Here is a 27,257-nt window from a genome sequence, read left to right as displayed (position 1 = left end):
TAAAGACTGCCTCTGTCAGAGTATGTACCTGGCCAATGCTAATTGGCTAATTTAAACAGTGGTACTTTCTCGAACAGTAATTTCTAATCTATAAAAGAGGGCAAGATCCGCAGGCCGGTGCTCTCTGCCTGACTGGAACGAGACCCTGCTGCAGTACCTGAACCTGCCTGGAACGCCAGCCTCGCTGTCCGGAGGAGCCGAGAGGGAAGGGGGGGCTGCCCCGCGACCGCTGCCCGGAGAAGTGGAAAAGGGGAGGGAGGGGCCGCCTGTGCCCGCTCCCCGGGGATCGTGCCCGCCCCCCGGGGACCCTGCCTGCCCAGCCTAAACCAAACCGGACCAAAGTAGGAGCTTGCCCAGCCTGCATTCGCCACCTACTTCAGGACTAGAGCCGTGCTTGCCGCAGCTGCTGCTGCTGGGAGTGATCGCTTCGGTTACCGGGAAGCCGGCCCCCCCACGGATCTCCTGCCGAGCCTGCCAGCCGCATCCCGGGAACCACGCGCTACGGAAGGAGGGTAAATACACACACACACACACGCTCTAACTTTCCTGCCGGGCTCAATTCCTACCCTTTCACTCCATTGATTTTACACTCCTCCTCGGAGTGTGCCTTTAATAAGACCATAGTACCTTTGAATCCCTTTTCCAATATACACCTAGACAACCTCTCCTGAACCTTGATCCCTTAATTTGTGTTGACCCTTAATAAACCGATTAATTCGTAAACTAAACATTGGTCTCAGTAGCAATTTGTGAGCATGGTGGGAGGGTATTCTACTCTACCCTCTAAGATACGGTCCCGCAGTGGCCATTCCTCTGTGAGAGGCGAACGCCACGTGTGACCCTCGGTCTCATTCATAAACCTCTCCACACTGGGGGGGGGAAGTCGCGGAAACATCCTGACAGCCGGTAGCCCCCCGATACCGGCCCGCGACAGTTGGTGTTTGTATTAGTTTTGTTATTTTATTAATTCTGTTTATATTTCATCCCAGAGGGCTTTTCTCCTCTTCCTGATTCACCTTTTTGGCTGGGGAGGGGCCATTGGGTGAGAGAGCAAACTGCTTCAGTTTAGCCCTGGATACTAGCTAAACAAAGTCAACAGAATATAAAATACAATCAGTGCCTTAACATTATAGAATATTAGGTCCTTATAAGCAAGGGAAGTATCCTACTGTTTTTGTTGTAAACATTTATTCTGTATCTGACAAAATTATTCAAATACCATTTTTAGGATTATGGGCATAGAAAGTTACCAGTGTGTAGTATATTTTTATCCCTCACATTTTAATTTCCAGCTGAAGGTGAAGATACTTCTCCCTTCATGTAAATTATTACATTTTTCTCCTTCCCCTATGAACTGAAGACATCTCTTTTAGGAAGAGTATACAAGGTTATAAAATAAACAAACCTAGCAAGCTAAAATAAAACGTGCAGAATGTAAAAATAAGTCTGCCCTACAGGACAAATAAGAGAAGGCTGTGTTCCTCGCGGCCGTTTGGTGGGAGAGACTGTCTGCTCCCGTTTCATCCCTTCCATGACAGCTGCAGGCCTGGCAGGGGTGGCCTTCGAGCACCGGGCTCGGTCGGGGATAACATCCCGGGAGTTCCTGGCTCCAGCAGCTGCTCATTCTTGGCGCGCAGCGGCGCAGAAGAGTAGGAGAGAGTCCGCCATATTTTTGGCTCACCACGCCCTAGGAGCAAAGCTGGGCTTTATAGTGCGCGTGCCCCTGTCTCTGCCTGCCTTCTTTTCCTCTGATGGCGCTTTTCTATTCGCTCCCTTTTTCTTTCTTACTGTCAGCTCTCCGGCAGCAGCTCTCCCTACGGGAGGGGTGAGTGACTGTGCCTGGAAGACAGATCCACCATAAGGAAGTTCTTCCCCCAGGCGCACGCTCAGATTGCTGGATGGCGGTGAGCTTGCCCACTTTCAGAGGAGCCGAACTCTCGCTTTAGGACAGAGGGAGCGACGGGGAAGTGTGTGTGTGAAGGGGGAGGGATTAGCAGCCATTAGCATTTCCGTGGGGGGTGATTTGCGAGGGACACTTAGGGACTGTACTGGTTGCAGAAGCAGGAGAGGGTGGCAGAAATAGCGGTGTGGGAAGAAGGGAGAGGGGTCTTTGTGTCGAGCAGCTTCGCTTGCCGAGGTAGCATTGCTGCTGCCGCGGTTTCATGTTGTTTGGTGCATAATTTAGAGGAGAGGAGGAGCTAGAAGCGGCGACTATTTGAGGCAGGGAACAGGGGATCTGTGCGTCCTGCGCGCCATCCTCCTCCTTTTTCTTTCTCCTTACCCGTGTGTGGCATTAGGGCAGCTCCCTGCGCCTGCTCTGCAGTGCCTAAGTGGGGGCTCCCTGCCAGAGAGGTGTCTGTGTTCCTCGGGGCTGGTGCGGTGGTGGTGGTGGTGGTGGTGTGTGCGCGCGCGCGCGCGCGTTTTTTTGGGTGGGGGTTGTATCTGAACCTATTAGGAAGAATGACTTTGGAGTCCATCATGGCGTGCTGCCTGAGTGAGGAAGCTAAGGAAGCCCGGCGGATCAACGACGAGATCGAGCGGCAACTGCGTCGGGACAAGCGGGACGCCCGTCGGGAACTGAAGCTGCTGCTGCTGGGTGAGTGCGGGCTGCCGGCGGCACACACGCCCTCTGGCTTGCCCCACCAGTGCGTTACATGGCGCGGTCGGTTCAGTTTCCTCCGGGTGCCCGCCACCTTCGCCGCGAGGTGGTCGTGGCGGCGGTGACCCGCTCGTCGTACCTCCGCCGCCGTATTTTGTGTATGCGCCTGTACAGGCGTCAGCGTAGCTTGTAGCTGCGTAAATAACTTGGGTTCCTATGGGTGGGGTTGATATAGTAGGGAACTCAGGCTTCCAAAACGGAGAGGGAAAGGATGGGTGGTGAGTGAGGGGTGTTCGGGGGATATTGGCGATGAGTTATGGTAAGGAAGCAGATTAATGAAAGAACTCGCAGGGGGAGTTGCTGTGCAGATCGATGGTAACAGGCATTGTTCTGTGAGCCTTGGAAAGGTTGTTGGGTCTCCGGTTGCATTTTTTTTGTTTTTTATTTAATGAGTGGGATAAGGGGCTTATGTCCAGATTGTAGACTGATTTTTTTTTTTTTTAAAAGCAAAAGAGAGAGAAACCATGAAGACACAGATGCACTCATGAAACTGAAGAGTAACCTTAAGTATGCTGGAGAATAGGATCTTTAATACCTTTGGAATCCACCCACTGTTAAGAAATAAAATTGATTGTATAATTTCTCTTTAATTGAAACAAGTTGTTATTTTGGAGCCACAAGTGTGCAAAGGCAATGTTTGTTTAATAGGAATTTGGCTAGTGTTAAAATAAGCCTTTTGAATTAAAATACTTTTGTCTATATCTAATGTGCTCTCTCTACTACATTGTGTAGTTCTCGTGGTAATATAGCTTCAGCCTTAGACTAGCAGGCCTTAAAATGTATCTGCACCAGTGTTTGATGTGTGAATGAATGGGAATGTTCCAAGTGGATAATGGGGTGTTTACACCGAAGACTTTTGTCTTGGGGTTGTGTATGTGAAAGTAACAATTTATATTGGGGAAATAAACAGTCTTTTCAATAAGGTAAGGAGAGTTGAAAGGAAGTCAGAATTTATTTTACTGCTTGATTATGAATGTGTTATTTTCTACTTTAAATAATACAGTGGGTTTTCTGTATATGGAGAAAGGTATTGGGATTCTTAACTGATATGGAAAAAGGGGTGGAGACACAGATACAATTACTAGTAATATTCTGTCTCATCTTGGCCTAATTTTTGGTTGATGGAGGTGTGTGCTGTGGCTATTTCAAGATCCAAACCCAAGATAAAATAGAGGACAGCTTGCATTTGCTTTAATTTTATGGTTGTTTACATTTGCTACAGGCGACGCAGTTGACACTTGACTTGTTATCCAGGTCCAAATTGTTTCTGCGTTTCCTGGTTTTCTCCCAAGTTTTTAAAAATGCATGAAACTTATTGAATGATACCAACATACCACCCAGAGAACAAATTCAGAGATTTGGTTCTACAATCAGATGTGCAGAACTTGTATTGTTTTATAAGATCCACCCACTGTTGGTGTTAGGTGTATGGATAGGTAATGGTAGGTTAGGGCCTAATTGTGGCATTACTTTAGACCAAATGAAATAAGGTGATTTCAGAGCAAATACGTAACAAGCCATCACTTGGAAAGCTCTGGAGAAAACTCACTGATTGCCTGTATGAACGTTTTTTGCATATATCAGTATAAACCATGCTTCTAAAGATGTAAGCATGATGTATGGGAAACTGAGAGGTGAATGTGTTCTGCTTCATACTTAATAGCATTTCTGTAGTCGAGTAGACACCAGTGTATAAATTATTGTGTACACACTTTTTTGTATTGTACTTTGTCAGCCTCAGTCATATATTTGATTGAAAGTGTTTGTGCATGTGCAGCTGTTGAGCAGTTAAGGATTTCATCTTGTAAAATGCAGTATAGCAGTGAACCATTGTTGAAATCGCAGGGTTGGATAGAGTTTCAAGTTTTGATTTATTAAAAAAAGCCCCCTCAACAAAACTTTCTAAAAACTTGTTTTAATTAGCGGGTTTCTCTTAGGTATCTGACGGTACCTCTTTCAGTCACTCTCATTGCTTCCTAGTATGGTAATTTGTTCAGTTTTTGTGTTATTTGTTTGGGTAATTCATATGGTTGAGATGGACAAATAGATTTTAAAAATAGGAAAATAATATTTAAATGGTGAGGCTGGGAACATAAATGTCTGAAATTGCTTTAAGTCATCAATTTTTTTTCATTGACTTTACCTCTACTGTCCCATTACCTATCTTTGTCCCTCAAAACTTAAAGTAGCAGCATTGCTTAACTTTATTTTATGTAAATGTTAGGCAAGCTTTTTTCAGAAGTGCCAACTTCTCAGTCCCACTTTGAAAAGTGTTGGACTTAGAAACCTAAGTGAATTAAAGGCTTTTGAACATGGGACAAAGGTATATCCTTTTGATTATAACGAGAGAACTTAACACAGCTCAGCTTAAGCTAATTGTCCCTGCATGCTCTTTGAACTTGTTGCAAGTGTAGAGTAAAAGGTTTCTAAGGAACAAAGGAGCATATCCATGCCATGTTTGTTTTTCTTGTTTAAAAGTTAGACATACATACAAATGCACATGTGTAGCAAATATAAACAAAAATCTGGGTCAGAAAAGAGGCTTTTTTTCCCCCTCCTTAACTTAGAGAAGATATAGTGCTTCCATGCAAAATCAAATATTTCCCTCCTAACTGTGTAGGTTACTATTACTGTGTGACACATGCTATGCTGTCTACACTCTTCTTGTGTATTAATGTCTTTTTACTTTTCATGGGATCAAAGAGTTTAAAGACATTTGTTGGAAGGCCTACACAACCAGCCATTAACAGTCTAGGAGGTTCCTCCAATGCATCAATAATAACTTCTTGATACAAATGGTGGACAAACCAACTAGGAGAGGAGCGCTGCTGGATCTTGTACTCACCAACAAGGAGGGTCTGGTTGAAGTGGTGACGGTCAATGGCAGCCTTGGCTGCAGTGATCACGAGAGATGGTGGAGTTCAGGATCCTGTGTGGGAGGAACAGAATACCTAGCAGGACCACAACCCTGGACTTCCACAGGGCCAACTTTGGCCTCTTCAATCAATTATTAAGAGAAGTCCCATGGGACAGGGTACTAGATGGTAAAGGGGCTCAAGATAGTTGGTCAACATTCAAGGACCACTTCTTGCAAGCTCAGGATCAGAGCATCCCAATGGGTAGGAAATCAAGTAAGGGAGCCAGGAGACCCGCATGGGTAAACAAGGAACTGCTGGGCAAACTCAAGTGGAAAAAGAGAATCTATGGATCATGGAAGGAGGGGCTGGCCACTTGGGAGGAATATAGGACAGTTGTCAGAGGATGTAGGGAGGCAATTAGGAAAGCTAAGGCCTCCTTGGAACTAAACCTTGCAAGTCAGGTCAAGGACAATAGAAAGGGCTTCTTGAAATACATTGCAGATAGAACTAACACTAGAGGCAATATAGGCCCACAGCTGAATGAGGTGGGTGCCCTGGAGACAGAGGATATAAAGAAGGCAGAGGTGTTGAATGCCTTCTTTGTCTCTGTCTTTATTGATGCAGACTCTCCCCAGGAGCCCCAGATCCCTATAGCCCCAGAAGACGTCAGGATAAAGGAGGAGTTTGCTTTGGTAGATGAGGATTGGGTTAGGGATCAGTTAAGCAATCTGGACATCCATAAATCGATGGGTCCGGATGGAATACACCCGTGGGTGCTGAGGGAACTGGCAGAGATCATTGCTAGGCCGCTCTCCATCACTTTTGGTAAGTCGTGGGCAACAGGAGAGGTGCCTGAGGACTGGAGGAAAGCAAATGTCACTCCAGTCTACAAAAAGGGCAAGAAGGAGGACCCGGGTAACTATAGACCAGTCAGCCTCACCTCCATCCCTGGAAAGGTGATGGAACAACTTGTTCTTGGCACTATCTCTAGGCATATCAAGGATGAGGGGGTGATTAAGAGCAGTCAACATGGTTTTACCAAGGGCAAGTCATGTTTGACCAACCTTATAGCCTTCTATGAGGAAGTAACTAGGTGGATAGATGATGGTAGGGCAGTAGATGTGGTTTATCTTGATTTCAGTAAAGCATTTGACGCTGTCTCCCACAGCATCCTCATAGATAAACTGAGGAAGTGTGGTCTTGATGGTCAGGTAGTGAGGTGGATCATGAACTGGTTGAAGGAAAGAAGTCAGAGAGTTGTGGTCAATGGGACAGAATCTAGTTGGAGGTCTGTGACTTGTGGAGTCCCTCAGGGGTCAGTACTGGGACCGGTGTTGTTCAATATTTTCATCAGCGACCTGGATGAGGGAACAGAGTGTGCCCTCAGTAAGTTTGCTGATGACACCAAGCTGGGAGGAGTGGCTGACACACCAGAAGGCTGTGCTGCCATTCAGCGAGACCTGGACAGGCTGGAGAGTTGGATGGGGAGAAACTTGATGAAATTCAACAAGGGCAAGTGTAGAGTCCTGCATCTGGGAAAGAACAACCCCATGTACCAGTACAGGTTGGGGGCTGACCTGCTGGAGAGCAGTGTAGGAGAAAGGGACCTGGGGGTCCTGGTGGACAGGCGGATGACCATGAGCCAGCAATGTGCCCTTGTGGCCAAGAAGGCCAATGGCATCCTGGGGTGCATTAGAAAGGGTGTGGTTAGTAGGTCAAGGGGGTGTTCTCCTCCCCCTCTATTTTGCCTTGGTGAGGCCGCATCTGGAATATTGTGTCCAGTTCTGGGTCTCTCAGTTCAAGAAGGACAGGGAACTGCTGGAAAGAGTCCAGCGCAGAGCCACAAAGATGATTAAGGGAGTGGAACATCTCCCTTATGAGGAAAGGCTGAGGGAGCTGGGTCTCTTTAGTTTGGAGAAGAGGAGGCTGAGGGGTGTCCTCATCAATGTTTGTAAATACGTTAAGGGTGAGCGTCAGGAGGACGGAGCCAGGCTTTTTTCAGTGATGTCTAGTGATAGGATAAGGGGCAATGGGTGCAAACTGGCACATAGGAGGATCCACGTAAACATCGGAAAAAATCTTCTTTACTGTGAGAGTAACAGTAAACTGGAACTGGCTGCCCAGAGAGGTTGTGGAGTCTCCTTTGCTGGAGACATTCAAAACCCGCCTGGACGTGTTCCTGTGTGATGTACTCTAGGTGATCCTGCTCTGGCAGGAGGGTTGGACTAGATGATCTTTCGAGGTCCTTTCCAACCCTAAGATTCTTTGAAAACGTTGAAAGTAATTTCTGGATTTCTTTTTTTGTGGCGAAATTACATAAAATTGTTAAAAAAGAAACCCTCTCCAGAATTAAACATTAAAATACCACTTTTAGGTACTGCATTGAACATCATTGTTCTTTGCTAATTATTAAAAAAATAAGCAAAGTCTCTTTTTTTCTTATTTAATTCTAAGAAGTGAGAACTCTATGATTCTATGCGCTGAAGTGTATTGCAAAGACTTAGTTCGGGTAGTACAACCTGGCTTTAATGTTTAAGGTGCTTTGGATCAAATTCAGTCTTCCATTGAATTTGGTTTTCATCTTCTGTATTTTTCAAATTGTTCTGGATTTCATTACTACTGAACATCTTGTAAAACCTTTTGATGGTTCTCCAGAGCATAAAGTTATTAATATTAATCTTTTTTTGCTGTTGTGAAAACATTTATTATTATAGTATGAAAAAAATAGCTATTTTTAGCAGTTTATATATTGGTGTGTACCAATCCATGTATAGTGTTCTACATGCTTGTGTTTTAACCATGTATGTATATATTTATTGTCAAGTAGTCAGAGCTATGTGCTCTAGTTTTCTATGTATATAATTTTGACTGTCATCAGTGGAAGTCTTGCCTGGTCTTGGAATGGGCCTAAATGTTAGCTTGTAGGCCATAAACCTTCACTGGTAGATAAACTATACCTGTATACACCTATGTTATGCATCTTTTTCTCATCAGGAAACGTCTTGAGTAGCTAAGAAAATAGCAATAATTTGCTAGCTATGTCTATATATCTATAAACTTTAGAAAAATTAAGTATTGGAGGGCTTGACAGTGTGTTTGCTATTTTGTATCGTGTCTGCAGGTATTGTGACGTATTAAACGTCTATTAAGGCAAGGGTATTCTTTTTGTTTGAAATAGCAGATAAGTCAGGGAAGCAAGGTGTCAAATATGTGTATCCTTTCTTTCTCTATATCTTACCAAAGGAAACAGGTGGAAGGTAAACCATTTTAATGTAACAACTAGTTTTAACTTACCTTTGTTAGCTGAAAGATTTGCAGGTGGAACTCGGTAAATTAGCTAAGACTTTGACTTAAAAAAATCCCCAAACAAACACCAAACAAACTTGGAAGAGGAAGTGGGCCTATCAAGCCAACAGTGAATCTTCCTTCCTTGCTGTAAGCTGAAATTCCTATGCAAGTAGACAGTCTCCTCTACTTATATGAGTAAGTAAATTGATACTATATATGTTCTGTGCACACAAAAAACACTGATATTGGATAGAATATTCTAGTTGGCTATTTTCTTTGCTCATCATTAAAGGAGAAAACTTAATTATTTTGAAAGAGCATTGCAACCTTTTATCTTGTATGGATCCATACTTATACTCACACTGATCACTTGAAAATACTTTCAGGTAGTTACAACAGTATGTATTAAAAAACTAATACTTAATATATTATCTTGATTATGTGTGTTAAACCTAGATTGGTAAGTATCTCTTACTTTGGATAAGCTGTTTCTAAGGTTATCTAAATTGATTCTGGATGACAAACACTGATATATGGATGTATATGGCTATATATAATAGAATATATAAAAATAACTGGTTTTGAGGAAAACATGAATCACAGAATCTTAGGTTGGAAAAGACCTTCAAGATCATTGAGTCCAACCATTAACCCTACTCTATTGTGTTGACCCCTAAGCCATATCCCCAAGTGCCACATCTAGACGACTTTTAAACACATCCAGGGATGGTGACTCAACCACCTCCCTGGGCAGCATATTCCAATGTCTGACAGCCCTTTCAGTGAAAAAGTACTTCCTAATGGCTAGTCTAAACCTCCCCTGGCGCAGCTTGAGGCAATTTCCTGTTGTTCTATCACCAGTTACTTGTGAGAAGAGACCAGGGCCTACCTCTTCACAACATCCTTTCAGATAGTTGTAGAGGGCAATGAGGTCTCCCCTCGGCCTCCTTTTCTTCAGACTAAATAGCCCCAGTTCCTTCAGCCGCTCCTCATATGACTTGTTCTCAAGGCCTTTCACCAGCTTGGTCACCCTTCTCTGGACATGCTCCAGCACCTCAATGTCTTGTATTGAGGTGCCCAAAACTGGACACAGTATTTGAAGTGTGGCCTCACCAATGCCAAATACAGAGGGATGATCACCTCCCTGGTCCTGCTTGCCACACTATTTATAATATAGGCCAGAATGCCATTGGCCTTCTTGGCTACCTGAGCACACTGCTGGCTCATGTTTGGCCACCTATCAATCAGAACCCTCATGTCCCTTTTTGCTGGACAGCTTTCCAGCCACTCTTCCCCAAGCCTGTAGCATTGCATGGGTTTGTTGTGGCCCAAGTGCAGGATCCAGCACTTGGCCTTGTTGAACTTCATACAATTGACCTCGGCCTATCAATCTAATCTATCCAAGTCTCTCTGTAGAGCCTCCCTACCCTCAGGCAGATCAACATTCCCTCCCAACTTGGTGTCATCTGCAAATTTACTGAGGGTGCATTCTATCTCCTCATCAATATTGTTGATAAAGATGTTAAAAATAAGTGGTTCCAGTACTGAGCCCTGAGGAATCCCACTTGTGACTGGCTGCCAGCTGGCTTTAATTCTATTCACCACTGCTCTCTGGGTCCAGCCATCTAGCCAGTGTTTTACCCATCAGAGCATATGACTGTCCAAGCCATGAGCAGCCAGCTTTTTCATGAGAATGTTATGGGAAACAGTATCAAAGGCTTTACAGAAGTCCAGGTAGACAGCATCCACAGCCTTTCCCTCATCCACCAGGCAGGTCATCTTGTCATAGAAGGAGATCAGGTTTGTCAAGCAGGACCTTCCTTTCATAAATCCATGCTGACTGGACCTGATCACCTGGTTGTTCTCTAAGTGGTGCATAATGGCACTCAAGATGATCTGCTCCATGACCTTTCCTGGCACCGAGGTCAGACTGATAGGTCTGTAGTTCCCTGGATCCTCCTTTTGGCCTTTCTTGTGGATGGATATCAATGTGATATGATTTCACATTTTCTGGAAAAGAGCATATTTTTTAATGCATGTTGAAGGAGTCATTTTCAGCATTTATAAAGGATTTTCTTGTGGGTGATTTTTTTGGTTTGATTTTCCTTCTTCCTTAAAAGTGATCTGCTTTAGTTAATGGAGTTTGGCATAGAACTAAAGAATTCTGACTAATGTAATTTTGCTCAAGTGCGAAAGCCACAGGACCTCAAATTTTTACTTCCCATTAAAAACAATTCCTACAGGAGGAAAACAGTTGCTCTACAGAGGAATCTCTTGAGAAGAGACTTTTGGGTATATATTATAAGAATAAATAATTCTGTGGTTTTAGCAACTTCACGTTATTTTTGTTGGTGTAAAAGGCGATGGCAATTTCATAAGGGACAGCATTTCTTTTGAAGTAATATGACAATCCCTGCAAAATTAATTTCAGGAAGATGTGAAAATAGCATTAGAAGGTAGATGTGCGTTTCTTGCTCTGCTGAATGGAGTAACACTCAGGAAAGATGTGTTCTCCTACTTAAACAAGACTGTAGGAACAACTGTTGCTAATAAAATTATGGCAAGATTTTCAACATCTTTTATTTGCTCTACTTATTTAAAAAGTCTGCCTAGCAAGAAAGCAATATCAAAACTGAGAAAGGACTTGAATGTAGGAAATACTACAAAGCCATATATGGTATTTTTAATATCAAAGAAATAAGTGTGCTGGAGGCTTTAAATATTGTGTTAACCCTATGCAAACAAATGAGGTACATTAATACTGAAGGGCATAAGTCTGAGTGATAACACAGTTTGGAAAATTTTAAAAGTTACTGGGGAAGTTCCAGGAACAACATAAATATAGGGGGTTTGTGTTGTGGGTTTTCTTGTTTGTGGGTTGTCCCCCCCAAGCTACATAAGCTAAATGTAAGAACAGAATAGACCTATTTCAGTTGGAAGGAACTTAAAATGATCATTTAGTCCACAACTGCCTGACCACTTCAGGGCTGAGCAAAAGTTAAAGCCTGTTATTAAGGGCATTGTCCAAATGCCTCTTAAAAAATCAACAGGCCACCTCCAAGAAGCCTGTTCTAGTGTTTGATCACCCTCTTGGAAAAGAAATGCTTCCTGATGTCCAGTCTGAACCTCTCCTCGTGCAGCTTTGAACCATTTTCATCTGTCCTGTTACGGGATACCAGGGAGAAGAAATAATCACCTCCCTCTCCACTTATCCTGCTCTGGAAGCTGTAGAGAGCAATGAGGTCACCCCGCAGCCTCCTTTTCTCCAAACTAGACAAACCCAGAGTCCTTAGCTGTTCCTCATGGAATATGCCTTCCAGCCCTTTCATCAGGCTGTCAACCAGCAACCTCAGCAGGGCTGCTCTCTAGCCACTCCTCTCCCAGTTTATACTTGTCTGGTGACACAAGTATAAATTTAAGATTAAATCTTAAATGTTCTGAAAGCACATTGCTTTCCCCAAAGAATAATGTTGATATAGAGAATAAACTGAAAGGTTATGGTTGACAGATTTTTTTTCTTTGTGGGTTTTGAAAGGAAAAATTGCTTGGAATAACCAACCTATGTAATCTGCATACTATGTTTAATGTTTAGAGCTGGGTCGGTACTATTGTTTTGTCACAGAACTCCTGTGTGGAAGCAGTTGCCAACAGAAAAATGCTATTGTTTTGCTTATGTGTTTGAGAAGGTGGTGTGACTATGCTAGAAACAAAACCAATCAGAGTATTTGTCCTCTTTTGGTCCATTCAAGCAGAAACATCCAACAAACTACTGTTAAGAGCTACATGGTTTAGAAAAGCCCCACAATGGTGGTTAAGCTCAACTTTCTGTAGAGGGGAGGTGATGTCTAATATATGTATAGGTTGAGTAAAGCAGTAGGACATAAAAAGTCTATAAAAATCAAAACCCTTAGTGTAATCAGTGAAGTGACAAGATAGGTGTACTGCATTTGGCTGGGACTGAATTAATTTTTCTCATAGCAGCCCATATGGTGCTGTGTTTTAGATTGATGCATTATCAAACTCTTATTTTGGTCACCAATGTTTTAGCTACTGATGAACAGTGCTTGCACAGCATTAAGGCTTTCTCTCTTTCTTGTGGCCTGTGGGAGTGCCGCATGGCCACTTGTTCACTTTTCCCCCACTGTGGGATGAGGAGGAGAAAATTCAACTAAAAGCTCAAGACAAGGACAGGGATGGTTCACTGACCAATTATGGTCATGGGCAAAAATAGACTTGTGGAAAAAATCAATTTTATTTATCATCAATCATATTGGAGCGGGACAAATAGAAAAAAACAAAGCTTAAATACCTTACCCCACCCCTCCCTTCTTCCCAGGCCCAAATTACTTTGCTCCCGATTTCTCTACCTCCTTCCCCTCTGAGCGGCATGGAGACAGGGAATGGGGTTTGTGGTCAGTTCGTCACAGAATAGTCAGTTGGAAAAGACCCCAAAGATCACCTAGTTCAACCATCCACCCAGGGTGGGGGGGAAACAACACAACCCACCTGAACAACAACAAAAAAAACCCGCAACCACACAACAACAACAACAACAACAACAAAAAAAACACCTCACCATGCCCACTAGAGCATACCCTAAAGTGCCATATCTATACATTTCTCGAATACCTTCCTGGGCAGCCTGTTCCAGTGCCTAACTATTCTTTCAGTAAAGAATGTGTTGTTTTCTGCTGCTCCATGTTCCTCACACTCTTTGTCTGCTCCAGTCTCGGATGCGGGGTCCCTCCTATGGGAGAGTCCTTCACGAGCTCCTCTGACATGCGTCCCTCCCATGAAGTGCACTCCTTCAGGAACAGACTGCTCCAGCACGGGCTTCTCACAGAGTCACAGCCTTCTTCAGGTGCAGCCACTTCCCGTGGTGTTGGGTCCTCCACAGATCCAGGTTCATATCTGCTCCATGGGCTGCAGGGAGACAGTCTGCTATGTTGCCACAGGCTGCAAGGGAATCTCTGCTTGTGCACCCCCTGCCCTCCTTCCTGCTCATTCTGCTCAGGTATCACTCTCACTCTTTTTCCCCTATGATATGTTAATCGCAGAGGTGCATCCACCATACTGGGCTCAGCCTTGGCCAGAGGCAGGTCCAGATTTTGGAGTCAGGGGGAGCTTCCAGCAGCTTCTCACAGGAGCCACCCCTGTGGCTTCTCTGCAACACCAACCCAACACGGGGAGTAAGCTGGGAGTGGGAAGAGGTTTGCAGGGGACACAGCCAGGATAGCTGATCTGAATTGACCAATGGGATATTCCATACCGTATCTCATCATATTTGGCAAAAAAACTGGGGTGGGGGAGCCTTTCCAAAGTACCCATTGCTTGGGGACATCTATGGATTTGCTTCTAGTCACTTGTTATTATATCTTGTCTATTTTGACCTCTGATATTGGATGTCAAAACAGACAGGCCAGCATGACCAATGGAAGGTGGTGTTTGCTGAGCTATCTTAGTATGAATGTCTTTAGTCACAGGAGATGGGTATACCCTCCAGGTACTTGCTGAGCCCAGAAGGACCCCCCCTTGATCCAGTGAGGTGGATCAAGAACTGGTTGAAAGGAAGGAGGCAGAGAGTTGTAGTCAATGGGGCAAAATCTAGTTGGAGGCCTGTGACTAGTGGAGTCCCTCAGGGGTCAGTACTGGGACTGGTGTTGTTCAACATCTTCATCAACGACCTGGATGAGGGAACAGAATGTACCCTCAGCAAGTTTGCTGATGACACCAAGCTGGGAGGAGTGGCTGACACACCAGAAGGCTGTGCTGCCATTCAGAGAGACTTAGACAGGCTGGAGAGTTGGGCAGGGAAAAACCTGATGAAGTTTAACAAGGGCAAGTGTAGAGTTTTGCATTTGGGGAAGAAAAATGTCATGCACCAGTACAGGTTGGGGGCTGACCTGCTGGAGAGCAGTGTAGGTGAAAGGGATCTGGGGGTCCTGGTAGACAGGAGGATGACCATGAGCCAGCAATGTGCCCTTGTGGCTAAGAAGGCCAATGGCATCCTGGGGTGCATTAGAAAGGGTGTGGTTAGTAGGTCAAGAGAGGTTCTCCTCCCCCTCTATTCTGCATTGGTGAGGCCGCATCTGGAATATTGTGTCCAGTTCTGGGCCCCTCAGTTCAAGAAGGACAGGGAACTGCTGGAAAGAGTCCAGCGCAGAGCCACAAAGATGATTAAGGGAGTGGAACATCTCCCTTATGAGGAAAGGCTGAGGGAGCTGGGTCTCTTTAGTTTGGAGAAAAGGAGACTGAGGGGTGACCTCATCAATGTTTACAAATACGTAAAGGGTGAGTGTCAAGAAGACGGAGTTAAGCTTTTTTCAGTGATGACCAGTGATAGGACAAGGAGTAATGGGTGCAAACTGGCACATAGGAGGATCCACGTAAACATCGGAAAAAATCTTCTTTACTGTTAGAGTGACAGTAAACTGGAACTGGCTGCCCAGAGAGGTTGTGGAGTCTCCTTTGCTGGAGACATTCAAAACCCACCTGGATGCCTTCCTGTGTGATGTATTCTAGGTGACCCTGCTCTGGCGGGGGGGTTGGACTAGATGATCTTTCGAGGTCCCTTCCAACCCCTATGATTCTATGATTCTCACAAAAGAACTTGCCAGACAAGTATGTGGATGATAATATTTGTGTACATGGGAGATAAGATGAATTGGCATTTTTAATGTATAAAAGGAACCCTGTATTATGAGAAAGGTGTGCTTGATTTGTGGGAGTCCACCAAGCACTCAGTTTTGTGCAAACTTGCAATAAACGTCTCCTTCCTAAACGTAGTCTCTCCTTAAACGTAGTCTCCTTGCGTTTCGGGAGCTAGCTTAAAATGGCAATGGTTTTCTGGTGACCCAGATGGGACCCCTGATTCAGACTGGACCTTGACTCTCTGCACGCCACTGGAGGGGAGCTCTTACTGCCTGGACTCAGGCGTACACTGGAGGATTTTTCCAGGAACTTCTCCCATGATCCCCCCACTGGAGAGCGAGTAATGGACCAAGACCCTCAGAGACATTGTGATCAGGTAATTTGGTTTGTTTGGTTTGTTTCCCCTAGTAAATAGGATCCATTCTCCTCATATGCTTGTATGGTGACGACTGGAGTATGGGGAGTCTGGTTGATAGCACTTCTCTTGGTAGCTTTGGTAATTTGGTACTTCATAGAATCATAGAATGCCAGGTTGGAAGGGACCTCAAGGATCATCTGGTCCAACCTTTCTGTGTACTACTATAGTTTATATGAGATGGCTCAGCACCCTGTCAAGCTGAGACTTAAAACTGTCCAATGTGGGGGAATCTACCAATTCCCTTGGTAGACTATTCCAATGTTTGATTGTCCTCATGGTGAAAAATTTACCTCTTGTGTCCAATTGGAATCTCCCCAGGAGTAACTTGTGCCCATTACCCCTCATCTTTTCCATGTGACTCCTTGTAAATAGGGAGTCTCCATCTTCTTGGTAGCCACCCTATGGTAATGGAACATGGTAATGAGGTCTCCCCTAAGCCTTCTTTTCTCAGGGCTGAACGAACCCAGTTTTCTCAGCCTCTCCTCATATGGCAGGTCCTCCAGTCCTCTGATCGTCCTTGGGGCCCTTCTCTGGACCCTCTCCAGCCTGTCTGCATCCTTTTTGTAGTGCGAGGAGCAAAACCGAACACAATACTCCAGGTGTGGTCTGACAAGCAATGAGTAGAGCAGGATGATGACTGGTGATGCTCTTGTTGATGCAGCCCAGCATCCTGTTAACTTTCTTTGCTGCTGCAGCACACTGTTCACTCATGTTGAGCCTGTTATCCACCAAGACCCCCAGGTTCCTTTCCACAGGGATGCTCTCCAGCCAGGTGGATCCCAGTCTGAACTGCACTCCCGGGTTTTGTGTTCTCAGGTGCAAGTCCTTACGCTTCTCCCTGTTGAACTTCATAAGATTCCTGCTAGCCACCTCCTCCAGTCTGTCCAGGTCATCCTGGAGGGTGGCTCTCCCTTCTGGAGTGTCAACCCCTCCGCTCATCTTGGTGTTATCAGCAAACTTCATCAGAGTGCTCTTGATCCCAACATCCAGGTCACTTATGAAGACATTAAACAGCATTAGACCCAATATCAATCCCTGGGGGACCCCACTTGTGACCGGTTGCCAGTTTGAGGAGGAACTATTTACTATCACCCTCTGGGTATGGTCTGTCAGCCAGTTCCCCACCCACCACACAGACCACTTGTCGAGGTTATAATGAGTCAGTTTCTCCAGGAGGAGGCTGTGGGGGACTGTATCAAAAGCCTTGGAGAAGTCCAGGTAGACGATGTCCACTGCTTGCCCTGCATTAACCAAGCAGGTTACTTTGCTGTAGAAGGCGATCAGGTTTGTCAAGCATGATTTGCCCCTGGTAAATCTGTGTTGGCTTTTCCCAATTGTGTGCTTCAATTGACTTGACACAGTCACCAGGAGGATTTGCTCCATGATTTTCCCAGGGATTGAAGTGAGGCTAATGGGTCTGTAATTACCTGGGTTCTCCTTTGAACCCTTCTTATAGATGGGGATGACATTAGCATTCTTCCAGTCCTCAGGAATGTCTCCCAATCTCTATGACTTCTCAAAGATTACGGAGAGTGGCTTTGCAAGGACATCAGCCAGCACCCTAGGGTGGATGGCATCTGGACCCATTGATTTGTATGGGTCAAGCTCCTGTAATAGTTGACACACCAACTCTTCCTTCGCTGATGGTGGGTCAGTGTCTGCATCAACCTGGATTTTTGTTCCTATGGCCTGGGACCCAACAGCACTGGTAAAGGCAGAGGTGAAGAAGGTGTTGAGGACCTCTGCCTTTTCAGCGTTGTTGGTGACTAGTTCCCCTCTCCTGTTTAATAGTGGGCCAATATTATTCCTGTGTTTCTGCTTGTTAATGTATGAAAGGGTAAGAACCTTTTCTTGAAGTTTTTGACATCTTTGGCCAATGTCAGCTCAAGCTGAGCTTTTGCTTTCCTAACTGCATCTCTGCATACCCTGGCAAAGTCTTTGTAATTTTCAACCAGTAATGTTCCACTTTTTCACCTCTGGTACATTTCCCTTTTGGTTCTGAGCAGACCCTGAAGCTCACAGTTAAGCCAAGGGGGTCTCTTGCTCCGCCTACTTCCCTTGCCTTTAGAGGGGATGAACTGTTTTTGCTTATCTAGGAGAGTGGTCTTGAAAAACTCCCAGCACTCACTAGCTCCTTTACCCTCCATGGAAGCTTCCCACAGGATCCCTTCCAACTGAGCCCTGAGCAAGCTGCAGTTAGCTCTTCTAAAATCTAAAACCTTTGTCGTGGAATTAACCTTCATTGTGCTCAGCAGTATTCCAAACTCCACAATGCTGTGGTCACTGCAGCAAAGTCGCACTAACAGAGATACTACTCACTAACCAAGAGAACCTGCTCTGTAGTAAGTCCAGCTGTGCCCTATTCCTGGTTGGCACATCCAACCTTTGTGTGAGGAAGCAGACTTTTACACATTCCAGAAACTTGATGGATGTCAGGTGAACTGCAGTTCATTCAGCAAATGTCTGGGTAGTTAAAGTCTCCCATAAGGACCAGGTTTTGTTGACCCAAAGCTTGCCTGAGCGACCTGAGTATTGCTTCATTGGTCACATCGTCTTGATTTGGGGGTCAGTAAGAGATGCCTATTGTAAGGTCTTCTTTGGAGACGACCCCTCTGATTTTGAGCCAGAGGTATTCAATAGGGCAATCACAATTACCATAGTTGACATCTATACATTCAAGGTTTTCCTTAACATAGAAGGCGACTCATTAAGTCTCATTGTTTCACTTGTGTCTTGTATTAGTGTTATTAAACTGGATAATATATTCTCAGCAGGAGGTGGCATTACCAAATGTTTGCCATTAGTATGTATTCTGGGAAATTGGAATAAGTTTGGAAGTAAACCCCTTATCTGGAAAAATGGAATATATATTGTAATGAATGGGAACCACTTTATACCCTGAAAGATGGGAAAAAATGGCCACGGCTTGGAACTATTAATTATAACTATACTATATTGCAGTTAATGTTGTTTTGTAAACATGAAGGAAAATGAAATGAAGTACCATATGTGGATGGTACTATAAGGTAATGTAAGCTGTTAGAAGGAAATATGTAAGTTTTTAAATGTGCAGGAAGGAGGGAATGGAATACTGAAAAGGAGGGCAGAAAAGACTGCTGCCGTGTTGCTCAGCCTTCAGTATGCAGGATTGAGAACTAGTAAGAAAGATTGTTTTAAGTCTGAAAGGGTATGAGGATGTGCAGATACCATCAGCTCCTCTCCACCCTGATGACCTGGGGTGGGAGGTTGGAGGGGGACAGTGAAAGGGGGGTGAGTGGGATATCAGAGGGGAGAACGAGGGGACAGCGTCCCACTGTTCAAGCCCCTTTAAGACAAGCAGTTGGGATGGAGGGGCAACTTGTTTATGAGCATGTCCCTTTTACAGCATCAGACCTCTTAAATTGGAAACAAGTCTGTGGGGTCCTATTGAGCTAATCCAAAATGTTTGAGCTACTCAAAACAATGATAATATATAACCCTACCTGGGGGGGAGGATATTCAGGCATTTTTAGAAATCCTCTTCACTAATGAGAAAAAGCTAATAGTTTTGGAAAAAGCTAAAGAAGGGGAATGTTAATATCCACAAGATTACATTAACCAGGTTATGCCCTAGGAGAACCTGGACTGGGATCCTAATGCCGGAAGGGACCTGGACAGACTTAAGTGATATCAGCATTTAATCTTGTATGGGGTTCAGCATGGAACTCATAAACCAAACAATTTGTATATGAGGTTAGACAGGGGTCTGACATGGAACTTTCAGTCTATTTTGAGAGACTACTTGAGACTGCTAGGAAAATTGATATATTTGGATCCTGAAGCTAACCAAAAAATGTCTAACATGCTGTTTATAGGTCAGTCAGCCCTGGATAACAAAATGAAATTGCAGGTGTCATTGCAAGCAAAAAGTGGAGGCCAGATGTCACAAGCCGGTATTGGGGGGCTACCAGGTTAGTGTGAGATGTTGTCCTGGTTTGAGCCAGGATGAAGCCAACTTTCCTTTTACTGATTTTTTTTTTTTTCCTTCAGTAAGCTTTCTTTTAACTAGTCACAGAGCCTTCCGGCTAAAGCTGATAAGAGAGGAATGTTTTTGTAACTGCTGGGTCGTCAAGGTCTCACCTTTACTCTGCTGGCTCAGACACTATGGGGAGATCTATGACCACCCCCCCCCCCCCCCCCTCCCCCAGGAGGCTGAATTAGACAGACAGCAAAATTGGCCAGAGATATTCCATTCCATATATCTACGTAAGCTCAGAGGAAGGTCAGAGATCACAGAAGACAACTTCCTTCCTGCTTCTTCTTCCCTTCTCTTCCGTCCATGGCTGGCATCCAGGGAGGACTCCATCCATCACCATTGACCCTTAGGCTCGAGCTCTCCTGACCCTCATAACTCTCCGCTTTCTCCAGCAGCAGTCCGGAATTTCTCAGGACTGTTCGCAGCTAAGGAGAGTGCTGTGGGAGTTGCTGGTGGTGGGGGGAGGCAAGAAGCTTTTGCACATACCTGAACATATTTGTATATAATTGTATATATATTTTCTTATATCATTAATGATTAATTAAAGCTGTGTAGTTTAGTTTTCAATCCAGCCAAGTCTCTCTCTTCTCTCTCTCCTTCCCTACCTGGGTGGGAGGGGGTGGGGATCGAGAGCACTGTTGTCAAACCTGAGTCAAATGGTGACAGATGTGCAAGATCATTGTCTATTGAGGAAATGCTGAAATCAAGCCCCATTAGGGTTAAATCAGTGTCCATATTGTAAACAAGAAAGGCATTGGAAAAGGGATTGTCCCCAGATCCCTGGCAGATCGGCCCCTCTAGTTCTAAATTAGATCCTATCTCTGAAATAGGGACAATAGATCGAGATAGGGACTCAGGTTGACATGGGGGGAGCAGAATTAAATTCCCCAGCAGAACCCCTGGTTACAATAAATCTGGGGAAGGAAAGTGTTAATTTTTTGGTAGCAGGCTGTTAAGTCAGTTTTTGTCCTGGTGTGAGCCAGGATGAAGCCAATTTTCCTTTTTACTGATTTTTTTTTTTCCTTCAATAAGCTTTCTTTTAACTAACAACATTCTGTTCTAGCTAAGCTGATAAGACATTGGAATGTTTTTCTAACTGCTGGGTCTTCAAGGTCGCACCTTCACTCTGCCGGCTCAGACACTATGGGGAGATCTATGATCCCCCCCGTAGGAGGCTGAGTTAGACAGACAGCAAAAGTGGCCAGAGATATTCCATTCCATATATCTACGTAAGCTCAGAGGAAGGTCAGAGATCACAGAAGACAACTTCCTTCCTTCTTCTTCCCTTCTCTTCCGTCCATGGCCGGCGTCCGGGGAGGACTCCGTCCATCCATCGCCGTCGACCCTTAGGCTCGAGCTCTCCTGACCCTTGTAACTCTCTGCTTTCTCCAGCAGCAGCTCCGGGATTTCTCGGGACTGTTCCAGCTCAGGGGAGTGCTGTGGAAGTTGCTGGGGGCGGGAGGAGGCGAGAGGCTCTTGTACATACCTGAACAAATCTGTATATAATTGTATATATTTTCTTATATCATTACTGTTTAATTAAAGCTGTGTAATTTAGTTTTCAATCCAGCCAAGTCTCTCTTTTTCTCTCTCTCCTTCCCTACCTGGGTGGGAGGGGGAGGGGATCGAGAGCATTGTTGTCGGACCTGAGTCAAACGGTGACAGTTTTGTATGCCGGTTGTTGGTGTGACAGCAAAACAAGAAGTGAAGCCCTTTTTTCCAACCTCTCCAGTATAAGGTGGGAAAACGGACCTTCACTCGTGAATTTTTATATATACCAGAATGCCCATTGCCCCTTTTAGGGAGGGATTTATTGACTAAGTTAAGGACTCAGATTACCTTAGAAGAAGAAAATATATGTGTTCACATTCCTGAAGAAAAGGCCTTGGAGGTGTCAAGTATTTGTTTTACAGAATCAGGAATGGAAGGAGGACCTGAACTCTGACCTGGAGGACTTGATGAATGCCCTTAGCCCCCTTGTATGGGCCACTGACATACCAGGAAGAGCAAAGGCTGTGCAACTGCTAAACATATCTCTCAAGCTGGGATCACGACCGGTAAGACAAAAAACTATTCCATAAAGCTAAAAGCTTGCAAGGGTTTGGAACCGCTTATAGACAAGTTAGAATTTTTTGATTGGACCCTGCAGTGTTGGTCAACCTTAGATGATCTTGGAAGGAAGTTGATGACAGTCCTCACTTTGAGTCTCCCCAATCTAGCAAAACCTTTTGACGTGAAAGAAATCATCAGGCCTTGGGAGTTTTGGCTCAATTCATAGGGCCATGGAAGAGACCAGTGGGGTACTTTTCAAAACAACTGGATCAAGTATGCAAGGGTTGGGCTGCCTGCTTGCGAGCAGTGGCAGCAACAGTGTTGCTAATACAAGAGGCATGAAAACTAAATTTGGGCCAACATATCACTGTACATGTGCCTCATGCAGCAACTGCTGTACTGGAACAAAAGGGACACTACTGGTTGCTGCCCAATAGAGTGACTAATACCCAGCAACTCTGTTACCAGTGGCAGGGGAAGAAAAGTCATGACTGACTGTTCACAAACAATCAAGCAGGTATATTCCAGCTGGCCAGACCTGCAGGATACACCCTTGGAAAAGGCTGAGATGGAACTGTTTGTGGACAGTGGCAGCTTTATGTCAGAAGGACACTGAAAGCAGGATATGCTATTGTGACTACAGACTTGGAGATGGAAGCTCAGCCTCTTCCAATGAACACGTCAGCCCAAAAAGCAGAATTGATCGCCCTAATCCAGGCATTGGAACTGGCCAAGGGGAAGGCTGTGAATATTTGGACTGGCTCTATGCTTTTGTACACGCACATGAAGACATTTGGAAGGAAAGAGGACTTTTATCATCACAAGGTGCCCCTATAAAATATGGGGAGCTCATTTTGAGATTGCTCCAAGTAATAAACTCACCCAAGCAAGAGGCAATTATGCATTGCAAGGCCCATAGGTTTGGAAAAGCACCTGAAGTAACTGGGAATTGGAGGGCAGATCAGGCAGCAAAAAGGGCAGCAGAAACCTCAGAAACACTGGCTTTGGTGCCTGAAAAGTATCCAAAGATGAACATTCTTACTGCCTATGGGCCAGAAGATGATAAGTTAGCAGAGTTACTGAAAGGGTCCAAGATGGAGAGTGAATGGTGGGTAGTGCCGGATAAATGACTCATTGTGACATCTGTAGTAATGAAGGAGGTAATGCAAAGAACTCATCAACAAAAGCACATTGGGGCTTATTAAAGACCTACATTATCAGAGTAGGAATGCTTGGCATAGCCAAAAGCATTACCAGGAAGTGTGAACTGTTTAAAAAATAATCCTAAAATCCAGCTGAGACCACTACCAGAAGAGGTAAAAAGAGGAAATACACAAGGAGACTATTGGCAAATTGATTTTTCTGAGCTACCATGGCAAAATGGGTATAGGTACTTGTTGGCATTAGTGGATACCTTCTCAGGTTGGCCTGAGGCCTTTCAATGTCGCACCAATCAGGCAAAAGTAGTAAATAAACTTCTTTCAGAAGTTATTTCTAGATTTGGAGTACCTATAGGAATGTCATCAGACAGGGGACCGCACTTTATAGCAAAATGATACCAGACTTAGTAAAGATCCTAGGCATAAAGTGGGATTTGCATACCCTCTGGAGACCACAGTCCAGTGGAAAGGTGGAACGGATGAATCAGACCTTAGAGACACATTAGAAAAATCTGTCAGGAAACTAATATGAAGTGGTTAGATGCTTTACCTTTGGCCTTGTTGAGGGCAAGAGTGACCCCAAAGTCAAAAGAAAAAGTAAGCCCTTTTGAGATTATGTACAGGAACCCTTATATGGTAAATAGCGATGAACAAAAAATAATACCCTAATTGCAAAACAGAATGTTAAAGAATATTTAATATTAGGGAAAGTGTTACATTCTCTTGACAAAAGGGAACCAGGAGAGATGCTCTGATTCTTGGAATCATAATCTTCATTTGGAAATGATTGGGAAAGCTATGAAAATAGCTAATCAAACAATTTGGTGGGTGTGTTGCCATTTTCCAGAACATGGTGCTAAGGGAATACCCTTAGTAGGGATGCCAATTCCTTTTAATACATCTTGGAATAATTTGTGGGTAAAACCAAAATTAACGAGAAAGCATGAAACTGACCTTCAAATTTTGGATATATGGGATCCCAGTCTTTCCAGTGTTAAATGTGTAATGACAAATAACACTAGGTCATCTGGTAATATTTCAGTAGGACATTATCCATACTGTGATTGGTCAGTGCAGTTACAAAGAAAGAAACAGCAGGATGGCTATTGGAAAGTTCCAAAAGCTAGTGGATAGTATTGGTTATTGTGGGAACAAAACACCTACCTCTGAATTGGTCAGGAATGTGTACTTTGGGGGACAGTGATTCCCAATATCATAGTAATAAAAATAAAGGGGTTTTGCACATTCCTGCACATATCTGTATATATTTGTACATATTTTCTTTTATCATTGTTATTTAATTAGAGCTGTCTAGTTTAGTTTTCAATCCAGAAGACCCCTATCACCTCCCTCTGCCCCCAGCAACTCTCATGGCATTCTCCTTAGCTGTGAGCAATTCCGAAAAGTCCTGGACCACTTCCAGAGATAGCGGCAGAGCAAATGGGAGCTGAAGGCACAGATATGAGGGTCAGTGTTGTGGTTTGGACCTAACGCGACAACAAAGAACCAGCCATGTGGCCGCTTGCTCAATTCCCCCCGCCCCGCGCATGCACACGCTCACACTGGGATGGGAAAGACAAAGGCCAACTAGAAGCTCCTGGGTTGAGACAAAGGGCAAGGACGGTTCGCTCATCAGTTAGAGTCACAGGCAAAACAGACTCAACTTGAGAAAAATAATAATTTAATTTCACACTAATCGAATGCACACAGGACACAGACAACACAAAAAGCAGTGTTTACATATGTTACCCCCACCCCTCACTTCTTCCTGGGCCCAAATTACTTTGTTCTCGATTTCTCTACCTTCTTCCCCCCCAGCAGCACAGGTGGACAGGGGATAGGGTTTAGAGTTAGTCCACAGTCTGGTGGTTCCTGCCGCTCCTTCCTCCTCAGGGAGAAGAATTCCTTACAGTCCCCCCCTGCTTCCCCATGGGAGAGAGAGTCCTCCACGAACCTCTCCTTCATGAGTCCTTCCCACGAGTTACAGTCCCTCAGGAGCAAGCTGTCCCAGCATGGGATTCTCACAGAGTCATGGTCTGCTTCGGGAACAGTCACCTCTCCTGCCACAGGGTCTTCCACAGCTGCATAATCCAAGTCCACTGGCCACAAATCCACATTCACCCCTCCTGGCACCTTCAGGGAATGTTCTATCGTGTTCCTCCATGAATGCAGGGGGACAGCCTGCCATCTTGCCATAGGTTGCAGGGAAACTTCTGCTTGGGCTCCTTCTTTCCCTTCTTCCTAACCAACCTCAGGATCTTCACCCCAGCACTGCCCTGCCTCTCCAGCTCAGCTTTTTCTAACTGCTTGCTCCGCTCAGGTTCTCTCGTATGTTAATCGCAAAAGCACATTCATTGTCTCTCTACTGGCTCCTTGGCTAGCTGGTTTTGGAGCTGGGGGAGCTTCTCAGCTTCTTATTGGAGCCACTTGTGGGGCCCCTCCCCCACTACCAAAAAACATGTCACCAAACCAGTGGAGTCAAGAACGCACAGGCCTAGGGATCAAAAGAGATGAATAGACAGAGTCCTCCCTGGATGCCAGCCATGAATGGAAGAAGTGAAGAAGAAGGAGGGCTTCACTTCTGCGATCCCTGAATTTATACTGCGTGTTAAGTATGTATGGATAGAATATTTTGGTTGGTCAGTTTTGCCATGTCTAGTCTGCTCCTCCCTATGGGAGGGTTGTAGATATGGCTCTTCTGCTCCTTTAGTGTCCAAAGCAGCAGATTCAACAAACAGAGCAGTGTGTTCTTGGTCTCTTAGTAGTAACTATAAACATTCGAGTGTTATCAGTCCACTAGCTGGAAAATTTATGCTAGTTTCAGCTAATGTGCTGCTTAAAAGAGAGTTCACTGAAGAAAAAAAAATCAGTAAAAAGAAAATTGGCTTCATCCTCAGTCAAACCAGGACATTAGTTCTAAAACTCTTTGATAAAGAGGTGTCTTAAGCTGCTGAATAATAATTTTCTAACTTCAGTAACTGCTCTGTAACATCTTCAGTAACTACTGTAGTAGGCTCTTTCACTGTCACTTACCTCCTCTCTTTTCCAGACTGATTTTACTGTTTTTCAGGCTTACTTGTTTTGTGGAATTGAGGCTGTCTAGCTATTCCGTGAAATGTTCTGAAATTACTCAGTTGTTCCCATTTTAAATGCCATTTTCACTTCTAATTCTGTCAGCTTTTCTGAAGCATAGAAGTGTTAATCGATGAACTTTTGCTCATGTAATTCTTTGCTTCGGTTATACCTCCCTGTTCAAATTTAATCTGTATATTAGCAAATTTGGGGGTTTATCATTTATACATCTAGCATTTTTGTACAGACAGTTGAATTTCCTCTTTTAATTAAATGCTTTGTTTAATTTTAATCTTATTTTAAATTTTTTTTTTCTTCTAAATAACTGCACTATTGTTTTCCCCTCTCATTCTTCTCTTTGAGTATTGAAATGATACTCTGGCCTCTTTGGCTGGTCTTTCTTTCTGTATATTGTTCCTTTTGACAATGAGAACTATCAACTCTGTGACTTTATCTTCAACATACATCCAGTGACTGTTCCCCAAAACAAAACTCTCTACTGTATATTTTTTACCTGTCCAGGATTTCATCTCTAGGTATTGTGGTGGTTTTTTTTCCTCCTGGTATGGAACAGGATTTTTTGTTTTAATTGGGTGTCAAGCTAATAAATGTGGGGTGTTTAGATTTATGATTTGGAATAATAAAAATTATTGATTTTATAGCAAAAGTGAAGTATTATCAGTGGATACTCACAGATGACATGTTAACACATGTTCAATTTTGCTGTCGTGGTCTGTGTTAAATGTAGTCAAGGAAGTCCCTTGATCTATTGTCAGGGATTTGCTTGCCTTCACATAGAGTGCGCTTCAATGGAACAGCTACCCCAGCCGTATTCGCCTACCCCTTTGGATGCCTACAGACTTCTCTTACGTACTATATGCACTTTGCTCATGGGTCATCTACCTCATGACCACTATATGACTATACACCGATGCCTTTGAGCAAGGGGCAATGCTTGGTGAATGCTGGCAGCAGCTATTTGGCACTTCTTGAAATATGAGAAAAGTGTCATGTCATACTGTCACGGTTTGACTCAGGATTGGCAATTAAACCAGCGACAATAATGCTCTCAATCCCCTCCCAC

The 27,257-nt window shown here is 44.3% G+C and overlaps 2 protein-coding genes across 4 annotated transcripts in view; one reads left to right on the top strand and one right to left on the bottom strand.

Annotated features, from left to right (window-relative positions):
- LOC127395183 (uncharacterized) overlaps positions 1-27,257 on the bottom strand; it is a 432,114-nt gene that overhangs the window by 49,077 nt on the left and 355,780 nt on the right. The gene's annotated exons all lie outside the window — the stretch shown is intronic.
- LOC127395192 (guanine nucleotide-binding protein G(q) subunit alpha) overlaps positions 1,675-27,257 on the top strand; it is a 150,013-nt gene continuing 124,430 nt past the window's right edge. The window contains exons 1-2 of one of the 3 annotated variants that reach the window (XM_051641761.1): positions 1,675-1,904; positions 2,456-2,596. In XM_051641761.1, the coding sequence (XP_051497721.1) occupies positions 2,461-2,596 (136 nt within the window). In that variant the 5' untranslated portion in view covers positions 1,675-1,904; positions 2,456-2,460. Of the gene's footprint in view, positions 2,597-27,257 lie in introns of all 3 variants that reach the window. The other 2 variants (XM_051641763.1, XM_051641762.1) reach the window with 2 other exon arrangements.

Source organism: Apus apus, chromosome W (assembly GCF_020740795.1).
Source record: "Apus apus isolate bApuApu2 chromosome W, bApuApu2.pri.cur, whole genome shotgun sequence".
NCBI classification, from domain to species: domain Eukaryota; kingdom Metazoa; phylum Chordata; class Aves; order Apodiformes; family Apodidae; genus Apus; species Apus apus.
The sequence above is the reverse complement of the archived record's forward strand: the minus strand, read 5'-3'. Positions and strand labels throughout refer to the sequence as shown.